The sequence below is a fragment of the Rana temporaria genome, chromosome 1 (assembly GCF_905171775.1).
Source record: "Rana temporaria chromosome 1, aRanTem1.1, whole genome shotgun sequence".
In the NCBI taxonomy this organism is placed as follows: domain Eukaryota; kingdom Metazoa; phylum Chordata; class Amphibia; order Anura; family Ranidae; genus Rana; species Rana temporaria.
The window spans coordinates 606,907,278-606,924,431 of NC_053489.1; the positions used below are offsets into that span (position 1 = coordinate 606,907,278).

General features: G+C 38.2%; 1 protein-coding gene across 1 annotated transcript in view; it reads right to left on the reverse strand.

The window, feature by feature from the left end:
- SLIT2 (slit guidance ligand 2) overlaps window positions 1–17,154 on the reverse strand; it is a 397,141-nt gene that overhangs the window by 69,638 nt on the left and 310,349 nt on the right. Inside the window, 4 exon segments of the mRNA XM_040335198.1 lie at window positions 1,289–1,439; window positions 10,825–10,988; window positions 11,174–11,317; window positions 16,471–16,542. Coding sequence (XP_040191132.1) covers window positions 1,289–1,439; window positions 10,825–10,988; window positions 11,174–11,317; window positions 16,471–16,542 — 531 coding nt within the window.

Consider the following 17,154-nt stretch of genomic DNA (forward strand, 5'->3'; position numbering starts at 1 on the left):
GACCTTCCCTTTTGGGTGGAGCTCTGCTTTAAGAATATTTGAGCTGTTTGTCAACAAAAATACTTATTCAGCAAAAATGTTGTCTCACTGTATAATTTATTCAGGCAAGTGAATGTAAAAAAGGATAATATTGTGCTGTTTTTTGCTAACCTAACTAGCTCAAGAGTTGTACAGTTTTCTCTTATGGTTGTTGTCTACATAACATTTTATATATGAAAATTAAGAAGGAGATTTTAAATTACATGATGTGCCTGTACTCATTAGAAAGTGTACCTTGATAGAAATGTCTTAAAGAATAAGTACAGTCAACATTTCATATTCCTGATATGTGCCTGTCGTACCATGTACTTGCTCTGCTTTCCTATTAAAAACTGACCACACTAACCAGGAGAACACACTGTGGTCAGTGCTCTAGCTGTGCTGGGAACTCAGCCTGCACTCCTCCAATGGTCAGACCTTGTCCTGACAGCCCCCCACCCGCACAGCTTTTCACTGGGAAGACCAGTGTTCTGCTATTTATCCTCCCCCAGCTCTTATGCAGCTGAGAACAGAGGGATTGTAATAACTTATAAAAAGTAAAAAAAAGGTGTTTATACTGTTTTTTTTTTTTATATATATAAATCTATACAGAAATGATTTGCCTTTCATTTATATTTTAAACTAAATAGGTTGTTTTGCAAGGTGAGGATTTACATATACTTTAATGTCTCAGATGATTGAAAATGACAATAAAGACCTAAAGACTTCTGCACATGCATAGTGTGCACCATTGATAACACACCATGCAAATGCAGTGGCTTTGAAAAGGTGTGATTAGGGACTGGCACTTGTGCTGAAGATTTAAAAATAAGCTGAGCATTACATGTTTAATTTAATTTGGAAATGCATGGCACAAACATTTCAAACAATTGTATTGTTGGACCTGTGAGACTGGAATCTCATCAATCAGGATATGATGGGATGGAACAGTTGAGTTCAAATGTATGTTTATCTTTTGATGACCAATTGAAGATAAACAAGGATAACCGGTGCTCTACATCATTACCCCAGGCAGTATGGTGAAATTGCCTCCAACTAAATAGTGGAGATGCATGCCTGGTGGTGGTGGTGGTCGCGTCTTCTGATGATCTAATCATCTGTTAGTACTAGAGATCTGTTCATATATGGCCAGTTTTAGATATGAGCAGTTACAGCTTCATAATATAACAAATTAAGAAGTTACCGATCAGCTGTAAATTGAAGTATGTATGTACGCAAAGCCAAAAAATGTACAGCGTTTTATACTTACAGCTCAGCTGTGTACTGAGGAATGTGATCTGGGATTTTATTGAGCTTCTGGTTTGAACAGTCTACAGTAGTTCCTTCACAACGACACTTCTCTGGACATGCCAGGTCAGCAAAACAATCTCCACTTAGTTTGGACCTGTAGTCTTCTGTACCTGTGGAACATGTTAACAGACACAAGTTACACAAAAAGCTTGTGGCATTAGCAAACATCATTGTCAGTGAAATTCCATACAAGGCACAAGAATGGTATAGGGACAAAAAGTTATGTATCATTTCCATGCTATAGAGACAGACAGGTTGTGGCTTGAGCACACACAAAAGGATCTGTACATAGGCTTCAGAGGAACTGGAAAAATAGAACATTACTGGGTAGACATGACAGGGACACATATGTTATCCAAGCTTTTCACAGCTGTACTTTCTGCTGATCCAGTTCAGTGGCTCATGTATGATTTATAACATATCCAATGATTCTCTATTGTCACATATTAGTGTTGAGGTTTAATTAATTTATACTAGAAACATGTGTTATTGTAATATTTTCAGTAGGTAACAATTACATTTCAACTATCTTGCTTCATTATATGCACACAGGCTTTTAAAGTATCCATTGTGTCCTGTGAGAAATATTCCAAGTCTTCTGGTGCCATGTTAAAACAGACAAAATGGATCCCAGTGAAGAGTGTGCCTATGCCTAATATATAAATTGATTCAGAGTTCATGTTGCCTACAGAAATCAGATTCTCCCTTCTTTTTCTCACATATCTTACTACAAAAAAATAAGGAGTCAACTGATGTAGACAACAGACTGCTGGGATCAAATGTTCCCTTGCATTTATAAATGAGAACAGTATTGTTTTTCTAAAAACAAACATTTTACCGCCAGTTGTAGATTACTTAAGGCAGACAACATTGTTACTACCAATATTTGACTACTAAGCAATGGACACAATGGAGAGTTCAAGAGTCTATATATAGCATAAAAAGACAAGACCAGTAATAAATAATTTTAGCCTAAAAAAAACAAAAAAAAAAACAGTCTTGTCAAAACAATGGTAGATAGGTGGAGCTGTCCTTTAAATTATCACAAGCATCATCAATTAATCAACTTTTTGAGAGTTAGTAATAATGCAGTAGCACAATTAAGACACTGATTATATTATCTGAGCAGGGGGTGCTCTGTTATAGCTATTTCCAGATAATAATGGGTTAATTTGACTTTCCTTTTCTCAGCCTTGTTGCAGATGGAAGGGTTTCCAATACAGGGAGGTTACGCCCTCCGCCGACAGCGAGGCTGGGTGTACATCCTAGTTGCACAAGCCTCAGCAGCTTGCCATGCTGTAGAAAGCTGCGTGACGTTCCATGGTGCTTGACAGAACCATGTTTTACTCATACCTGACAATCACATGGTTAGATCAAGCACAACAGAACATCTCGCTGGGTTACCATAAGTGCATCCATTAAACCATAGATAGGACCAAAGGGGAAGGGTGAGAGATAAAGGAAGGAAGAGGTGGTCGCTGGAGAATCTGCTGGAGTGTAATACCTGTGTGCAGCAGGTCATTCAGGTTACAGAATGCGCACTGCCATAGCAAAAGTATTAACAGGCAAATTAGGCAACAGCACAGAGAAACATACAAGAAAATGGAGAGAAGGAAAAAACACAAGGCCTTTTTTTATCTTTCTTCGGTTTCCACAACAACGACATCAGACATAGATATGGAATTATATAAGGGTTCTCTGTTAAAAACTCCACTTCCACTGTGTAGGCCACATAGAAGCAGCATTGCAAATCCACTGTCCTCATATACCCCCAGCAGGTCATATTTTGAGTATTTCCCTTAGCCGTAGTAAGCACTCATCAAGTGACATCTGGTCATATAAAAGAACGGTCTCAGGTGCTTCTGATGGAAGCTGCCAACCCACAAATCACAGGCATACAAGCTTAACTGCAATGATGTAATCTGTAGTAAATATGTGTAACCAGGTGAGTTTGATATTAGCAGGTACCATCTGAGGCATCTGAGACAGGACCACATAGTAGTGGTGCAGAGATGCTGAGAAAGGTGTTTAACCAGATTCCTTTTAGTGAAATCCTCAAAACATACAGTAGCTGATCGGTTGAGGGTTATAAGAAAGTTTGATTTAAGCTCCATCATTTTTCTTTGCAGGTTGATGATGAGGTACTAATTAAAAAATGTGGTAGTGGAGGTAAAAATTGTTAATAGAGAGAACTCCAGTCAAGACACAACTTCCTGTTTGATGGTTCTAGTATTGGGGCTGTGGTGCTTCGAAAGAACATTGATAGTGTTAATTCTGTAAGGGCCATAGATCTTTTTTTTTTTCCTGAAGGGGGTTCAGCCCAGAGTAAAAATAATACAGTGGCAGCTCCCCCTCTCAGTACAGCTCTCCCCCTACCCGATACAGTTTCACTCTTCAGAATATCTCTTTCCCCCCAGTACTGCTCCCCCAAGCAGCTCCTACTTCAATTGCCTTGTGTAGCTGTCAGCACTAGCTACTGCACTGCAGATACGATGGAAGGGGTTTGGACCCCCTATCTCCCTCCTTATCTACACCACTGTGCAAATGTTATATATGATAAATGTTTGGCAAGTGTTGGCAAAAGCTATGCTAGATGTTCTTAGATACTCACCCTGATAGCTCCATCAAATTCATTCACCTGCTGGGAGTGCAGACACAGGGTTTTCGGCTTTTTATTGAACACTTCAACATATGATTAATGAATATTCCTTCTGAAGAAGTGGAATTGTCCCTGAAATGTATAGCGGGATTTTGAGTCGAATACATCTGTTGTACATCTGTAAATATATATTTATTTTGCACGTTTAACAAACGCCCTTGTTGTTATAGGACATGATGTTACAAGCTTTATATTGGATTAGCGAGAAGTATGTTTTATATAGCCTTTTGTTGAGTGTTTCCCTTTTTTGAAGATTTTTTTGTTGCACTGTTTGATTTTTAACATTTTCTCAGTGATGTACTACTTCTATCCTTTAAAAGCCCCATTTATTCTCAGTAGTTTTTGGTTTTATGTTTATTCGGGATGAGGTATGCCTAATAATGGGGAGTTAGTTGGAATTCCTTATGGTTTCTTCTTACCTTTTATTTATTAATTTTATGATAAATATGACACAATATGCACACGGCAAAAAGTGCAATATTACCAGCACAATATGAATGCCCACTGTAAAGTCTATTTTCCTAATGAGAGCACTTTATTATTTCAGGTTTTGTTTGCCTTAACTGGAGTTCCTCTTTAACAAAATGGAAGTGTTGAGTTAGTAAAGAGAACCTTTTACAAAAACCCACAGTCTTTTGGTTTCTTTTGAAGGATATAACATGTTGGGCTGGAAAAAAGGACACATTAGGATCAGAATTAGGATCAGAGCGTATTTATACTCAGAGAAAGAATTATTACTTACAACCCAAGTGATGGATGCCTGAAAAGTAAAGGTGGTCAAGGAGGAGAGAAAGCAAGAAGTAAACAGAAGAAAAGCAAACAGCTTTGAACTGAGGGCAATGCACAGTAAACGGATTAGTGTAGGACACAACAGCTAGGGAGGGCAAACACATTTTCCACACAACAGATCCACAATCATAGTTACAATGAAAGGGGGTGCAGGGTAAAATACTAACACACATGATTGTAATTTATACATATGTACACAGGCCACCCCAAGCCAGTGATAGCAGCTCATTTTTAGGCGTCGGCCTATCTCCTTACTAGGACTGTAACACCACAGATGCAAAAGGGCTATGACAAATTAGCAGGCAACATAAGAATCTTAAACATGAAGTTGTCAAATGTTTGCTGTAGAAATCTACCACAATCTGACCAAGATTAAATGGGTTCTGAAAGCAAGCTATAAAACTGTTCTTGGTGTACATTTTTACAAAGATGCTTTTTTTTTGCATTTGTCATTAACTAGTCTCACCATGTGCAACAGAAGAGGGAACCCTTTAAATGACTAACTACTAAAAGGCAAGTCCATCAGTTTTCATAAAGAGCAAAAAGTTTCCAAAAACTATCAAATATTTAAGACATCTGTATTCATGCTTTAAAAAACCTGTTTGAATGGTCAGTTCCACAGTTTCTAATGAAAATAAATGCAGTTACAAAATTTTGACTAAGAGAAGACCTCCAATTCCAAAAATTAATTAGCGTCCGCTAAAACACAATCTCCTTTAGTAAGCCTGCCAGCTGGATGCATTTCAAATGTACAGGTTATTCCAGGCCTCTGTTGAAAAAAAAGCCTGGGAATCAAACATTTCCTTTTGAATTTGGGTTCTGCTGAACACCAGTCATCTGGGTGCCAGAAGTATGCTGCAGCACAATTGCATCATTGCTGGCCACCAAATAGTTAACAGATCCCAGAGGGTCTGAACTACTGTGAACGTCTGTTTTTCCTGAACTTCTTTGAAAGTATCAATGGATACTGCCTATTTTATACACACAAGAGTTGATTACTGAAGGCAAATAATGTAGGCTGTGAACTTTGCAAGGGAATTTTCCCTTAGTTTAGTGAATGAGATGAAGTTTTGCTGACTCCCTTGAGCGTGCAAAAGAGTACTGGAGCTGGTGGTGCAGCTTTGCATAGAAACCAATCAGCTTCTATTTTTAATTTTTTATTTTGTCAGAGTTTAATTGAAGAAGCTGAAATTAGAAGCTTATTGGTTACCATGCACATCTGCACCAGATTTTGCACTCTTCAGTTTTAGTAACTCAACTCTTTTGGGCAATCCGTCATTAGAATGTGTGACATTACATTTTGAATTTGTAATCGACTACATTATAAATCAATAAAGGCATTGGGGATGGCACCTGCCTTAACATATATCTAAAAACAATATTTTTCCCAGAAGGGAACACTATCCATGTGTGCCAGCCCTGATGATATATATGTTAGAGCACCACATGCTTGCTGTGCCAGCTTGTGGTCTGATTTGGTGCTGAGTCCTCATATTTCTTTTGGAAATACAAGTTGGAGCTTGCATTAATCATCAACTGGAATGCCCCACATTCTGTGTTCATATTTCATAATACTGTTCATCAACTACTGGACTTATTTATGTAAAATTATAGCAAACAAAAAAAAAATATATATTTTATTGTTTCTCATGATCTAGCTCTGATCTATAAATATAATATATGAACATATTTATTTATATTTCTGGTCAGACTGGCAGCATTAAATTTACCTTTTTGCTTAAACTAGACATTAAAAAGTTTATGCTGACTGCCCACCATGCTTTATGATTACTGGGAGTGAGGCCTCGTACACACGACCGAGTTTCTCTGCAAAAACCAGCAAGAAACTTGCTGGGATTTTTTTTTGCCGAGGAAACCGGTCGTGTGTACATTTTTCGTCGAGGAAACTGTCGAGGATCCCGTCGAGCCAAAAAGAGAGCATGTCTTCTTTTTCCTCGACGGGAATGGAGAAACTTGCCTTGTCGAGTTCCTCGACAGCCTAACAAGGAACTCGACGAGGAAAACGATGTGTTTCGCCCGTCTAGTTCCTCGGTCGTGTGTACGAGGCTTAAGAGGGACCCATGAGCTTTTTGCAAACCCACAGCTCCTAGTTTGTTAGATCTAACACATGCATTACTATTAAGTTCTTGAGGATTCCTTAAAGGTTTTGTATACTGTTTTATATATTTACATTTTTGTAATTTATGTTTAATATTAATAGCAAAGACAGAGATATCTCTTCCACCACTCAACTCTATATAGAGCTTTAATCAAAGTGATACAGATTGAAAGGTAAAAGCTACTGTACTTTTTTTTTTTTTAAATGTGTAGTATGGCATTGGCTTTAGTGACATGTTTTAATTGCTAATTTGTAAAACAAGAATTTATTTGAAAAATAAAAATCTATATTAGTGTAAACTGATACAAAAATAGCAAAGCAAGACTCAAAATGTGTATAGTTTCTATTAAAACAGTAAATGACTTTATACAACACAGAGTTATTAATTCTTGCGCTATGGGATGCTGCAGTGAAAAATTAACACTGCAATGTTCACACTGAAAGTTTTTTTTTTTGTTCTTTTTTTTTTTACAGAATGTACAGTACATTTTCAGAGATATTATTAGTTATCTGTCAGGTGTCAAGGATAGAGTTAAAAAAAAAATTTGTCCTAGAAAAACACAATTTCTAGTTTTGTTGCATCTATAATGCATGACCTGCATGTGCAGTAAATGTTGTGGTTAAAATTACAAAGCGTATATTTGTCCCTTTTATGAAAAGAATATGACATTTGAGATTCAGTGCACACTCTTCCCTCTCTGTCCTGTCTGCAATACACATGGATAGAATACTTGTGCTCGGGGACATGAGAGGACTCGCCCAGCAGGAAATTAAACCTGTCATTGTCAGTCTGCTGCACCACTTCAGTAAACCCATCTGAAGAATGGCATAGTAACATACAGGAGATTCTTAGTTCTTTTTACAGTTATGTTGAGCTAAGGGGCTTATAGCACATATTTCAATGTAACACACCTTTGCTACTAAGCTTTGGTGCTAAAAGGGATTTTTACACATTGACATGCAAGAATCTCACTAACAAAAAGCATAGAGGTTGACATAAAGGCCAATGTACTGAAATACACTCAAGGAAGATAAATGTTCTACCCATTAGACTTGGCTTGCAATAAAAACACACAAAAGCACATAACATACAATAAAAAAACATAAAATATTCACTAAAGGTTCTAGAATAAAAGGTTCTTGTTTTAGGTGACCTAAATAAACAGAAAAGGAGCTTGCATGCAGGCAGGAAACATGTTATCTGCATACTTGTCAACCTTTTGGCATTCAGATTTACGGCCCTATGGCCATTCCTAGTCCAAGAGCAAACAAATATTTCTCCTGCTCCAGCTGTAGTCATTCCCCTCTCTGATAATAGAGGTTATAACTGTAGACCAGTGGTCTCAAACTGGCGGACTCAAGCTGTTGCAAAACTACAAGTCCCATGAGGCACTGCAAGGCTGACAGTTACAAGCATGACTCCCACAGGCAGAGGCATAATGGGACTTGGAGTTTCGCAACTGCTGGAGTGCCACCAGTTCGAGACCCCTGCTGTAGACAGTCATGAAACAATTGCATCTCCTCCAGTTGTAGCACTGTGTATATGCTGAGAGCATAGGATAGTCTTTTCAGAGCTTTCAGCATACATCTGTAGCTGGAGGTGTACTGCATGTTCCTGTTCCTATACTAGGCCTGAGGCCGCTGCTGAGCCAAGATGGTCTACTATCCTTCAGGCAGCAGTGCCTTCTTTATATCATGTTCCAAAGAACGTTAGAAGGAAATGCAGTTGAATTAGAAGAGCGGGTTTGTGATATATTTTTTTGCACAATGCATAATATCAAATAGAAGCTGTCAAGTATGCTAGCTGCACATGCAAAACTTCCTGGTAAGTGACTAATCATGGGGGGGGGGGGGGGGAGGAATGACCATTCTTCGGATCACCACCTACCTGGAATGAAATATTGCTCTTTAGCTACATGCAAAAATAAACAAATGAAAAACAATTGCAATCTAAATGGCAGCAAGTAAAATATATTAGGAAATAAGAGGGCTGTGCTGTTGCCCATATCAACCATTTTTTTTTTAATTCCTTCAAACTGCAGCACAAATAAACTATAAAACATTTGTTTGTTGCTAAGAGCAACATCGCTCTCTATATTGAAATAACAAAAAGTACAACGGTTACAACATTGGCATAGTAACATTCTGACTTGTAGAGTTTGTAAATTAATAATTGTAGTTATTTCATTGATTAAAATCAGAAATTATCAGCAAAATCATCATACAATAATAAATTGTTGTTAAAAAAAACCCAATAAATAAGCATTTAAGCTGGAACACGAAGAAGAAGCAGCAAAACATGAGACTTCCAGCACCTGTATGCAATATCAAAGATCCAGTCTAAAACATAGAAAGATATAAAAGGCATCAGATCCTTATTCTTTATGAGAGTAAGTGTGTAACTGGGTTGAAGCTTGCTTTAAAATCAAGTATGATTTGATATATTGAGTGCTTATGGCTGGCCATTCCCCTTCTGGATTTGATATGCCTTTCATCATCATCATCCTCCATTACCTATTACATTGCAAAGTTTAATAACATGTCTTTATATGCTGTTATGAATAGTATTGTTAACATATGTTTATTGTACATCCCACTGCTATAGAATCCAGTATGATGGCACTATATATATCAAAGATAATAGGATTAATAATGATGAATCAGGCCTTAGCAGTACACATTGTAAATTCCACTAACATTTATGAGCGTATTAAATACAGTAATACAACATGCAAGAATGGGCTGTATTAAACATAGAAATACAACATGCAAGGATGTGATGTGCGTTATCAATTACATTTCACTCTAATGAAGTGAGTTCAGTAAAATATGAAATTTGATTGGTTGCTATGTCCTATGGCATTTTGTCATATACAGTATGCCTCTTAGAGTTCAGAAAGATAGTTGCTTAAAAAGGTTACCATACCATGTAAGGACCTGTGTTCTGGTTTTTAGATAACAAATGCTGTCACTATTCTGTGATTTTTTTAAGAAAGGCCAAAATCTTAAAAGTTGCTTTTTTTTGGAGTATAGAAAATGGCCAACAAAAAGGTGGTTTATTTTTCGAATGATTGGCTCACTACCTTTTCCAGCAGTTTTTTTGTCTTAATACAATATTTTGAATGATTACTATATTACAGCAGGCAGGCTAGCTCACTCTTGCAAACAGAAGTAAAGCTATGCAACTCAGTTTGCTAAAATCTTTAAATGTATACAATGTATACCTAACCTGCATAAGATTATTTTTTAGTAAGATCAGAGCTGCACTTTAACACCTTACATAGTAATATTTAACAACAAGTCTACCCAAATATCTACCTAAACGTACCCCTACCAGTCGCATTTTTGGATAGACCAAACCTCTGTCTCCTTTTATTATTATACAGAATTTAATTAGCACCAACAGTTAGACTACAAATCAAGACAAGAGGGTCTAAAAACTAGTCCTGTTAACCCATCTCATCAAAATAGGGACAGATGTGAAGCATAACTGTAAAACATTGAGCCTAAAGTATGACGGCTTTGTTCATTTGCACAGAACTACAAGGCTCCATTGTTATGCAAGTTGTTTCATTCCAAAAGCTGTTGAAAGGTGGACATCAATGCAGCAAGTTCAGACACAGGCATTTATCTACACAACATAAAGATCTAGCTACGTGCCAGCAACCAATCAGATTCCAGCATTCACAAAAGCCTTGTAGTCAAACCAGTAAAAGATGATTTTTGACTGGTTGCTATGAGACCTTTTTAAAGGCCCCAATGTGCCTCCCCTCATCTATTCCTCTGTATTGGGAGAAAAGATTTAAAAAAAAGACTAAGATTCTGTGATGTTCTCCTGAACTCAGGAGAGGGCCAGCTGCTGTGTATAGCCGTGAAGGGCGTCTGTTATTTTGGCAGTGAATTCTAGAAAGTAGTCTAAGCAAATTACCTGAACAGCGGAATTTCTTGCTTTTGATCTGCCCGATTCTTTTGTTTGCCAGTCGGCGGGGGCTGGTGCAGCGGGCACCACTGGTCTCAATAGGGTTTGTATGAAGATAATCCGCCAGCCACTTCAGATGGCAGTCACAGATAAATGGGTTCTGAGCCAAATGCCTTTCAGGAGTGAATGAGAACGATTGAATATGTTATTCGCGATTGACCTGGCATTATTTTATTTTTTTTGACCATGAATGCAAAAAAAAAAAAAAAAGAAGAAGATGGATTTAAAGAAAACCCCTCCCCATGCTGCCAGATTTCCCATACTTCTAATCCCCTCACCACATCAAGGCAATACTCACAGTGTTTGAATGGCACGAAGAGGAGCGAATGTGCCCTTGGCAATGGTTTGAAGTTTGTTGTCATACAAAGACAGAAGGTTCAGGTTGTGGAGATCCTGGAAAGCACCTACCCGCAGACAATTTATCTTGTTGGCATTGAGCAATCTGTTGAACCAAGGATAATATGAATTACAGAGTTGTCTCAGGTTCATTCAGCTGTAAAGTTCAGTGACAAATCCTTTTTTGTTTCCTCAAAGGCATCATGAACTGTCTCTCAGGAGCAACAAAATAAAGAGCTCTACACAGTTCAAGCAAGTTTGGCTAGCTAGCTTTGGATGTTCTTATCACATTTCTTTCACCTTCAAATAAGTTACATTCCCCCCCCCCTTTTTTTTATAAAGTTTTGCAACTTTTATTGTATGTATTATTTTGTTTTGCCTTTTTTTTGTGTGTGTGTTTGGCTATGTATTTTATAGTTAGTGTTTTTTTTTTTTTTTAGAGGTACAACACAAAGCTGCTTTCTGAATCCTATGTGGAAACCTATGGTCATGTATGCAATGCATGCAATGACAATGCTGTCCTTTGTCTAAAGGATCTGGACTGATCTCATATAATTCCTATCCTGGCTTTCAGTCACAAACAGATTTAGATGACATCTTAAAGCCTAGTACACACGATTTCAATAGAAACCAGCTGATATTCTGCCCATGTGTGGGCCAGACAGTCCAACAGAAGCCAGCTTCTGTTTAAGGGGCATGGCCAAAAAATTTCTGCTGATCGGCTCCCAATCAGTGCTGTTAGCCAATGGCTTTGAGTGCTGACCGTTCTCAGTGTTCTGGTGGGGGGGGGGGGGCCCCTGTCAGAACAAAATAGCTCATCAGGAGAGTCAGTGCTCTGTACACACAGGTCAAATGTTGGCCAGCTTCTATTGAACCACCCAATGCCACCCAACATTTGGCCCATGTGTACTAGGCTTTAGTACGGCGGCTCATCCTGAGCTATTTCGTTTTTTTTTTCCATTCAGCCCTCTAGAACTACTAGTGTGTACCAGACTTAAGAGATCACAGCTGTCAGTCCAAACTGATAGTGCTTTTTTACAGAATACACCCAATACATTGCATGTTTTACATACATATAATGAATAGAGTGTAGACATCAATAAACATATCTAACTTTTTATTTATGTTTTGCAGTAGCTGAACTAGATGGACTTTTTTAAACCTATTTTTTTAACTATGTAACTTCAACATGGAGAACTCAGGCCATTGTTTAGAAGCGCTGAATTGATTTTTTTTGAAATTCTGGAAAAAACATCAATACATCAAAGGAGACGGGTGGAAAAAAGCTGACCGAACAGCTGCTGTAACTGTTTGGGTATTCTGACAGCCGTGAATGGCAGCTTTCAGAATACAATAGCCAGCAGCGGTCGGTTTTTCCATCCATGCTATTTAGTGCAGATGGTGGAATCTATGGAGTTCTCTGGTTTAGCCAACAGGGCTAAATGAGAGAAATCATTATGTGTATGTCCAGCTTTAGATCCTCAGAGTTTTTACTGCTGCCTGTGTCTGTTGAGAAGATGCCTTTTCAGTTGTCCTGTTGAAATCTGTACTCAGTACAGAAAGTGAATGGAAATCTCCCAATGATTATAGAATAATCTAAAACCTGACAGAGGTTCCATATAAATAAGTGTTTCTACTGTTGTCTGTGCTCAAGCTAAAAACATTTCTCTTTACTTCCTGTCCCAATGATATGGCAATTTCTCCAGCATGGACACAGGCAGCAAAACGGCCTTCTTCACTCTATCCAAAACAACTCTCTAGACAAATCGTATTTGTACTAACTGTGTGTATAGAGAACATAGAAATCCTACAAAAAAAGATATAATAAAACATCTAAAATATGTTGGCAGTAACATGCCAGGAAAATGAAGATTACAACATATAATATGATGTAACCCACTGCACAATGAGGTGTGAACTTATAGCACAGCGCAGCACCAAAAAAATGTATAAAAAAATAAACGTACTATCATACATTATTGATTAAGCGGTTTGTTGTGGCTGAAGCTCAGCTGCCATGTATATTTTCTTTTCCTTTCTGCTGTGGTTTTATTATTTTCAATTGCTTACATTACATTAGGTTGTGTGCTGAAGCAGAACATCTTGTATGGTTTCCAAGGTGCTGTCAGACACGCTTGCTTTTTTCAAGTGGTTTGCAAACTACCGCAGTTATGGGTGAGACCTTCAACAGGTAGGAATGTCGCCCTTATAGTGTTTAACTACTGGCTGTGTATGGGAAAAGCAGGTGAACTGTCAGCTTAGTGCATCCACATTCTGGCATTCTGGCTACAAACCAAACATCACTCCAATAGCTAATCCTGAGTTCAGCAATCATTGGCACATGTGGTTTTTGCAGTAATGTAGGGGCCAGGAGTAGGACAGGCTAGAATAATTGGGCCAATATGCAAAAAAGGCAATTCTTAATGAATTGTATTTACAGAATACCTCAGCAATGATTTCTTTAAATGCAAATTCACCAAAAAATTGGGATTTAGATGGCAGGGGAACTAGCAGGTTTGATCACATAGTTACATAGTTAGTCAGGTTTAAAAAAGACACAAGTCCATCAAGTTCAACCATAAGAAATAAAATAATAATACTATCATACAATCACATATACCCAATTCTATACCCACAGTTTATCCAGAGGAATGCAAAAAACCCCAGCAAAGCATGATCCAATTTGCTACAGCAGGGGAAAAAATTCCTTCCTGATCCCCCGAGAGGCAATCGGATGTTCCCCAGATCAACTTTACCTATAAATGTTAGTACCCAGTTATATTATGTACATTTAGGAAAGTATCCAGGCCTTTCGTAAAGCACTTTACTGAGCTGGCCAGAACCACCTCTGCAGGGAGTCTATTCCACATTTTCGCAGCTCTAACTGTGAAGAAACCTTTACGTATTTGGAGTTGAAATCTCTTTTCCTCTAGACGTAAAGAGTGCTCCTTGTCTTTTGTGTTGACCGTAAAGTGAATTACTCAACACCAAGTTCACTGTATGGACCCCTTATATATTTGTACATCACATCAGAGATTTTAATACATAAGGGGACTCTGAAAGAGGGATCACCTATTGAGTTCCTTATTCTTACTCAAAGCCAAGGCCTTACCATATGACGAGCCCCCAGACTCTCAATAGAAATATAAATAAAAGTTAGATTGTACTACTAAACTACGCTGCATAAACTTTATTCCCAGCAAGAATGTGGTGGTGGGTATGCAAATGTAAATAGGGGAGAGATACTATTGGACAATATTTGTAATACCCATCCAACATCTCAACCATATTTTCCAACCTTCCCAAAAAAAAAGCGAAGGGAAAAAAAAATGTAGTACACCACTCTGAATGCCTTAACGTAGAGCTACTGTATAGGCAAAACTTTATTTATTTTTTTGGATAAAGCAAGGGAGAGTAATAACCACTGTGAGATTTTTTTTTAACTATCTGTTCCCCATTGCGGAGATTTCCCTTAATTTGCTGTTCCATAGCCAAACAGGAAGTGAGAGGAAATCCCTGTAAATTAAGGGAGTTCCTTGGGGATCCCCAAGTCACCAGAACTAGTGTCCCCACTGGAAGATTTCACCTCTGTTATTTTACTGGGGACATCCCAAATTTGGGATTTTCTTTTACTTTCACGTTCAATGATAATGTTAAACAGGAAAAATGGAGAGAGAGAATCAAGCTCCAATACAGCAGCCATACGTCAGCCACCAATTGAGTGCTGTAGGGTGGTGCCCACATGTATGAAGCGCCATGAGGCAAATCATTCATGTCTGTGTCTCTAGTCACACTGTCCCTTTAATACATTAGGAAATATAGCACGTTTTGCAATCATACACTTCATAAATAAGGCCCACACCACTATGCAATACAGCCACTATGCATAAAGACTAGTGCTAGTTACAGATTTAGAAATCCCCAGTAGAAGTTAGGGGGATTAAAATGGAAAACGCAATTCCAGGGGGCATTGTCACATTTGCCATGGAGCCTTATTAATTGTAGTTATGCTCCCCTATTCTGTGTTGACAAGCTAAGGCACACTGGCTCAGCAGTTCTTTGTCCCTGGAATGAAGTAAAAAAAAAAATACTGGCAGCTATTTAAATGACATGTACGGATTTTGACTTACCACTGAATAAGATCAAAAGAAAGGAGTCAAAATTGCCTTATCAAGCATGCCATTATTGAATAATGATATATAATAAGCAAAATATAACTTCAATGATGACACTTAGACATGACCTTTTCCTGGCAAGTTGAATATTACCCCATCAGAGCAGTGTAAATTAGTACCAACATGTGCTAAAAAGATGTCCCAACACATGGAGATGATGAACGCCATGTATTTAAATTCAGATGTTGTCATGCAGTAAACCTGGGCCTTGCAAATCACTAATGCATATAATTGATAAGTAAGCATATACGAAACATATGTGTTTCTCATTTATGGCTTCTTAGTCTGGCTCTGCTATAAATTAGGACAATTTGTGGTTTCTGAATGCTCAGATTTCAATCCATCAAACTTTCCGATGCCAGCTACAACTGACATCAGAACACACTGCATCACATTCTAGAGGTTAACATGTCTAAAAATAGCATAAAGATGTTCATTTCAAAGTAATAAAACAAAACCTTTAAGGGCCTACTGACACATATACAGATATTTAAGGTTTGTGTAGTTGCAGGCAAGCGGAATCACATGTGGGCTTATATCTGTCAGAGACTCCATTACTGAAGTATACTCAGCCAGATTTGCCAGCTCCACCTCCTGCTGTGGTCATTAGAACGCCTGTGTCACACACACCCCTAATGGATTCCCTATGATGTAGGACAGAAAAACAAATGAGCAGTCCAGCACTGAGAGGGTGACACCTTCATTATGGCCTTTGTAGGAGGCACGGAAGAAAAATTACTGCAGGAAAATCTAAAAGTATGCCTAATCGGGGTGAAACTGAATAAATCCTACAATTTAATTCATACAAAGTGTACTTTTTACTCTTTGCTGCATATGCTGAATAGGACGAGCTCTTACAAGCCGGCATCTGATGCAGTAAAGAACCTGAGGAAAATTATTACAGGACTTGGAAAGGTGTAGTTCTTGTTGGATTTTTTCATTTAAGACTAAATTATCAATTTTGGATGGTGACCTCGGAGAAGGAAGTGAGGAAAACTCTCCCCAGCAGCAATAAAAACCTCACAGGGTTCTAACTTTTTCTACTGGATTAAACAGGAACTTCAGTTTATAAAAGCATACTTACAGTAGCTGTAATGAAAACAGGCCTTCAAACACACTCTGAGGGAGCTCTGTGATTTTGTTTCCATAGAGAACCCTGTAATAATATAGGAAAGAAAAAAACTTGAGTTAGTAATCCTGGCAATCGAGAGAAAGATGTCTTACTGGGCAGTCAGAAGTACAGGATATGCCCACCATCACCTGTACCGGTGGAGCACTGGAACCTGCGTGAGCCTAGGGTTGCCATCTCATCCCATTGAAACCGAACACGTATTAATTACACAGGTTTTGTGGCTGATTAAGGTGTTAATTAAACTCACTTGGTGCCTTTTCTGCATTAAATTAGCCTCAGAACCTGTGTTTGGGTTTAAAGGGATGAGGTGGCAACTCTACCTGAGACTCCAACTTAGCCCTGACATTAAGGGGTGCACAGTCTGTGAATGCTTTGGTCTTTTGAACAAATATATTAATATTAGGTGATGTATGGCCATACCCTGACTTCTGCTGTTGTGTCTGCTTCCCAGATCAAGTAACAAGGTAAAGCACAACATGCATTAACGAGAAACAGGACTTAAAAATGAAAATGGGAAAACAATAAACTATCATAGGTGACATACTATAAGGGTGGCTAAGCATACCTTTATTTTTTAGGCAAAGTTCTGCTGTGGACCTGGTAAGTGCCCAAACTTGGGCACATGAGGTATGCACA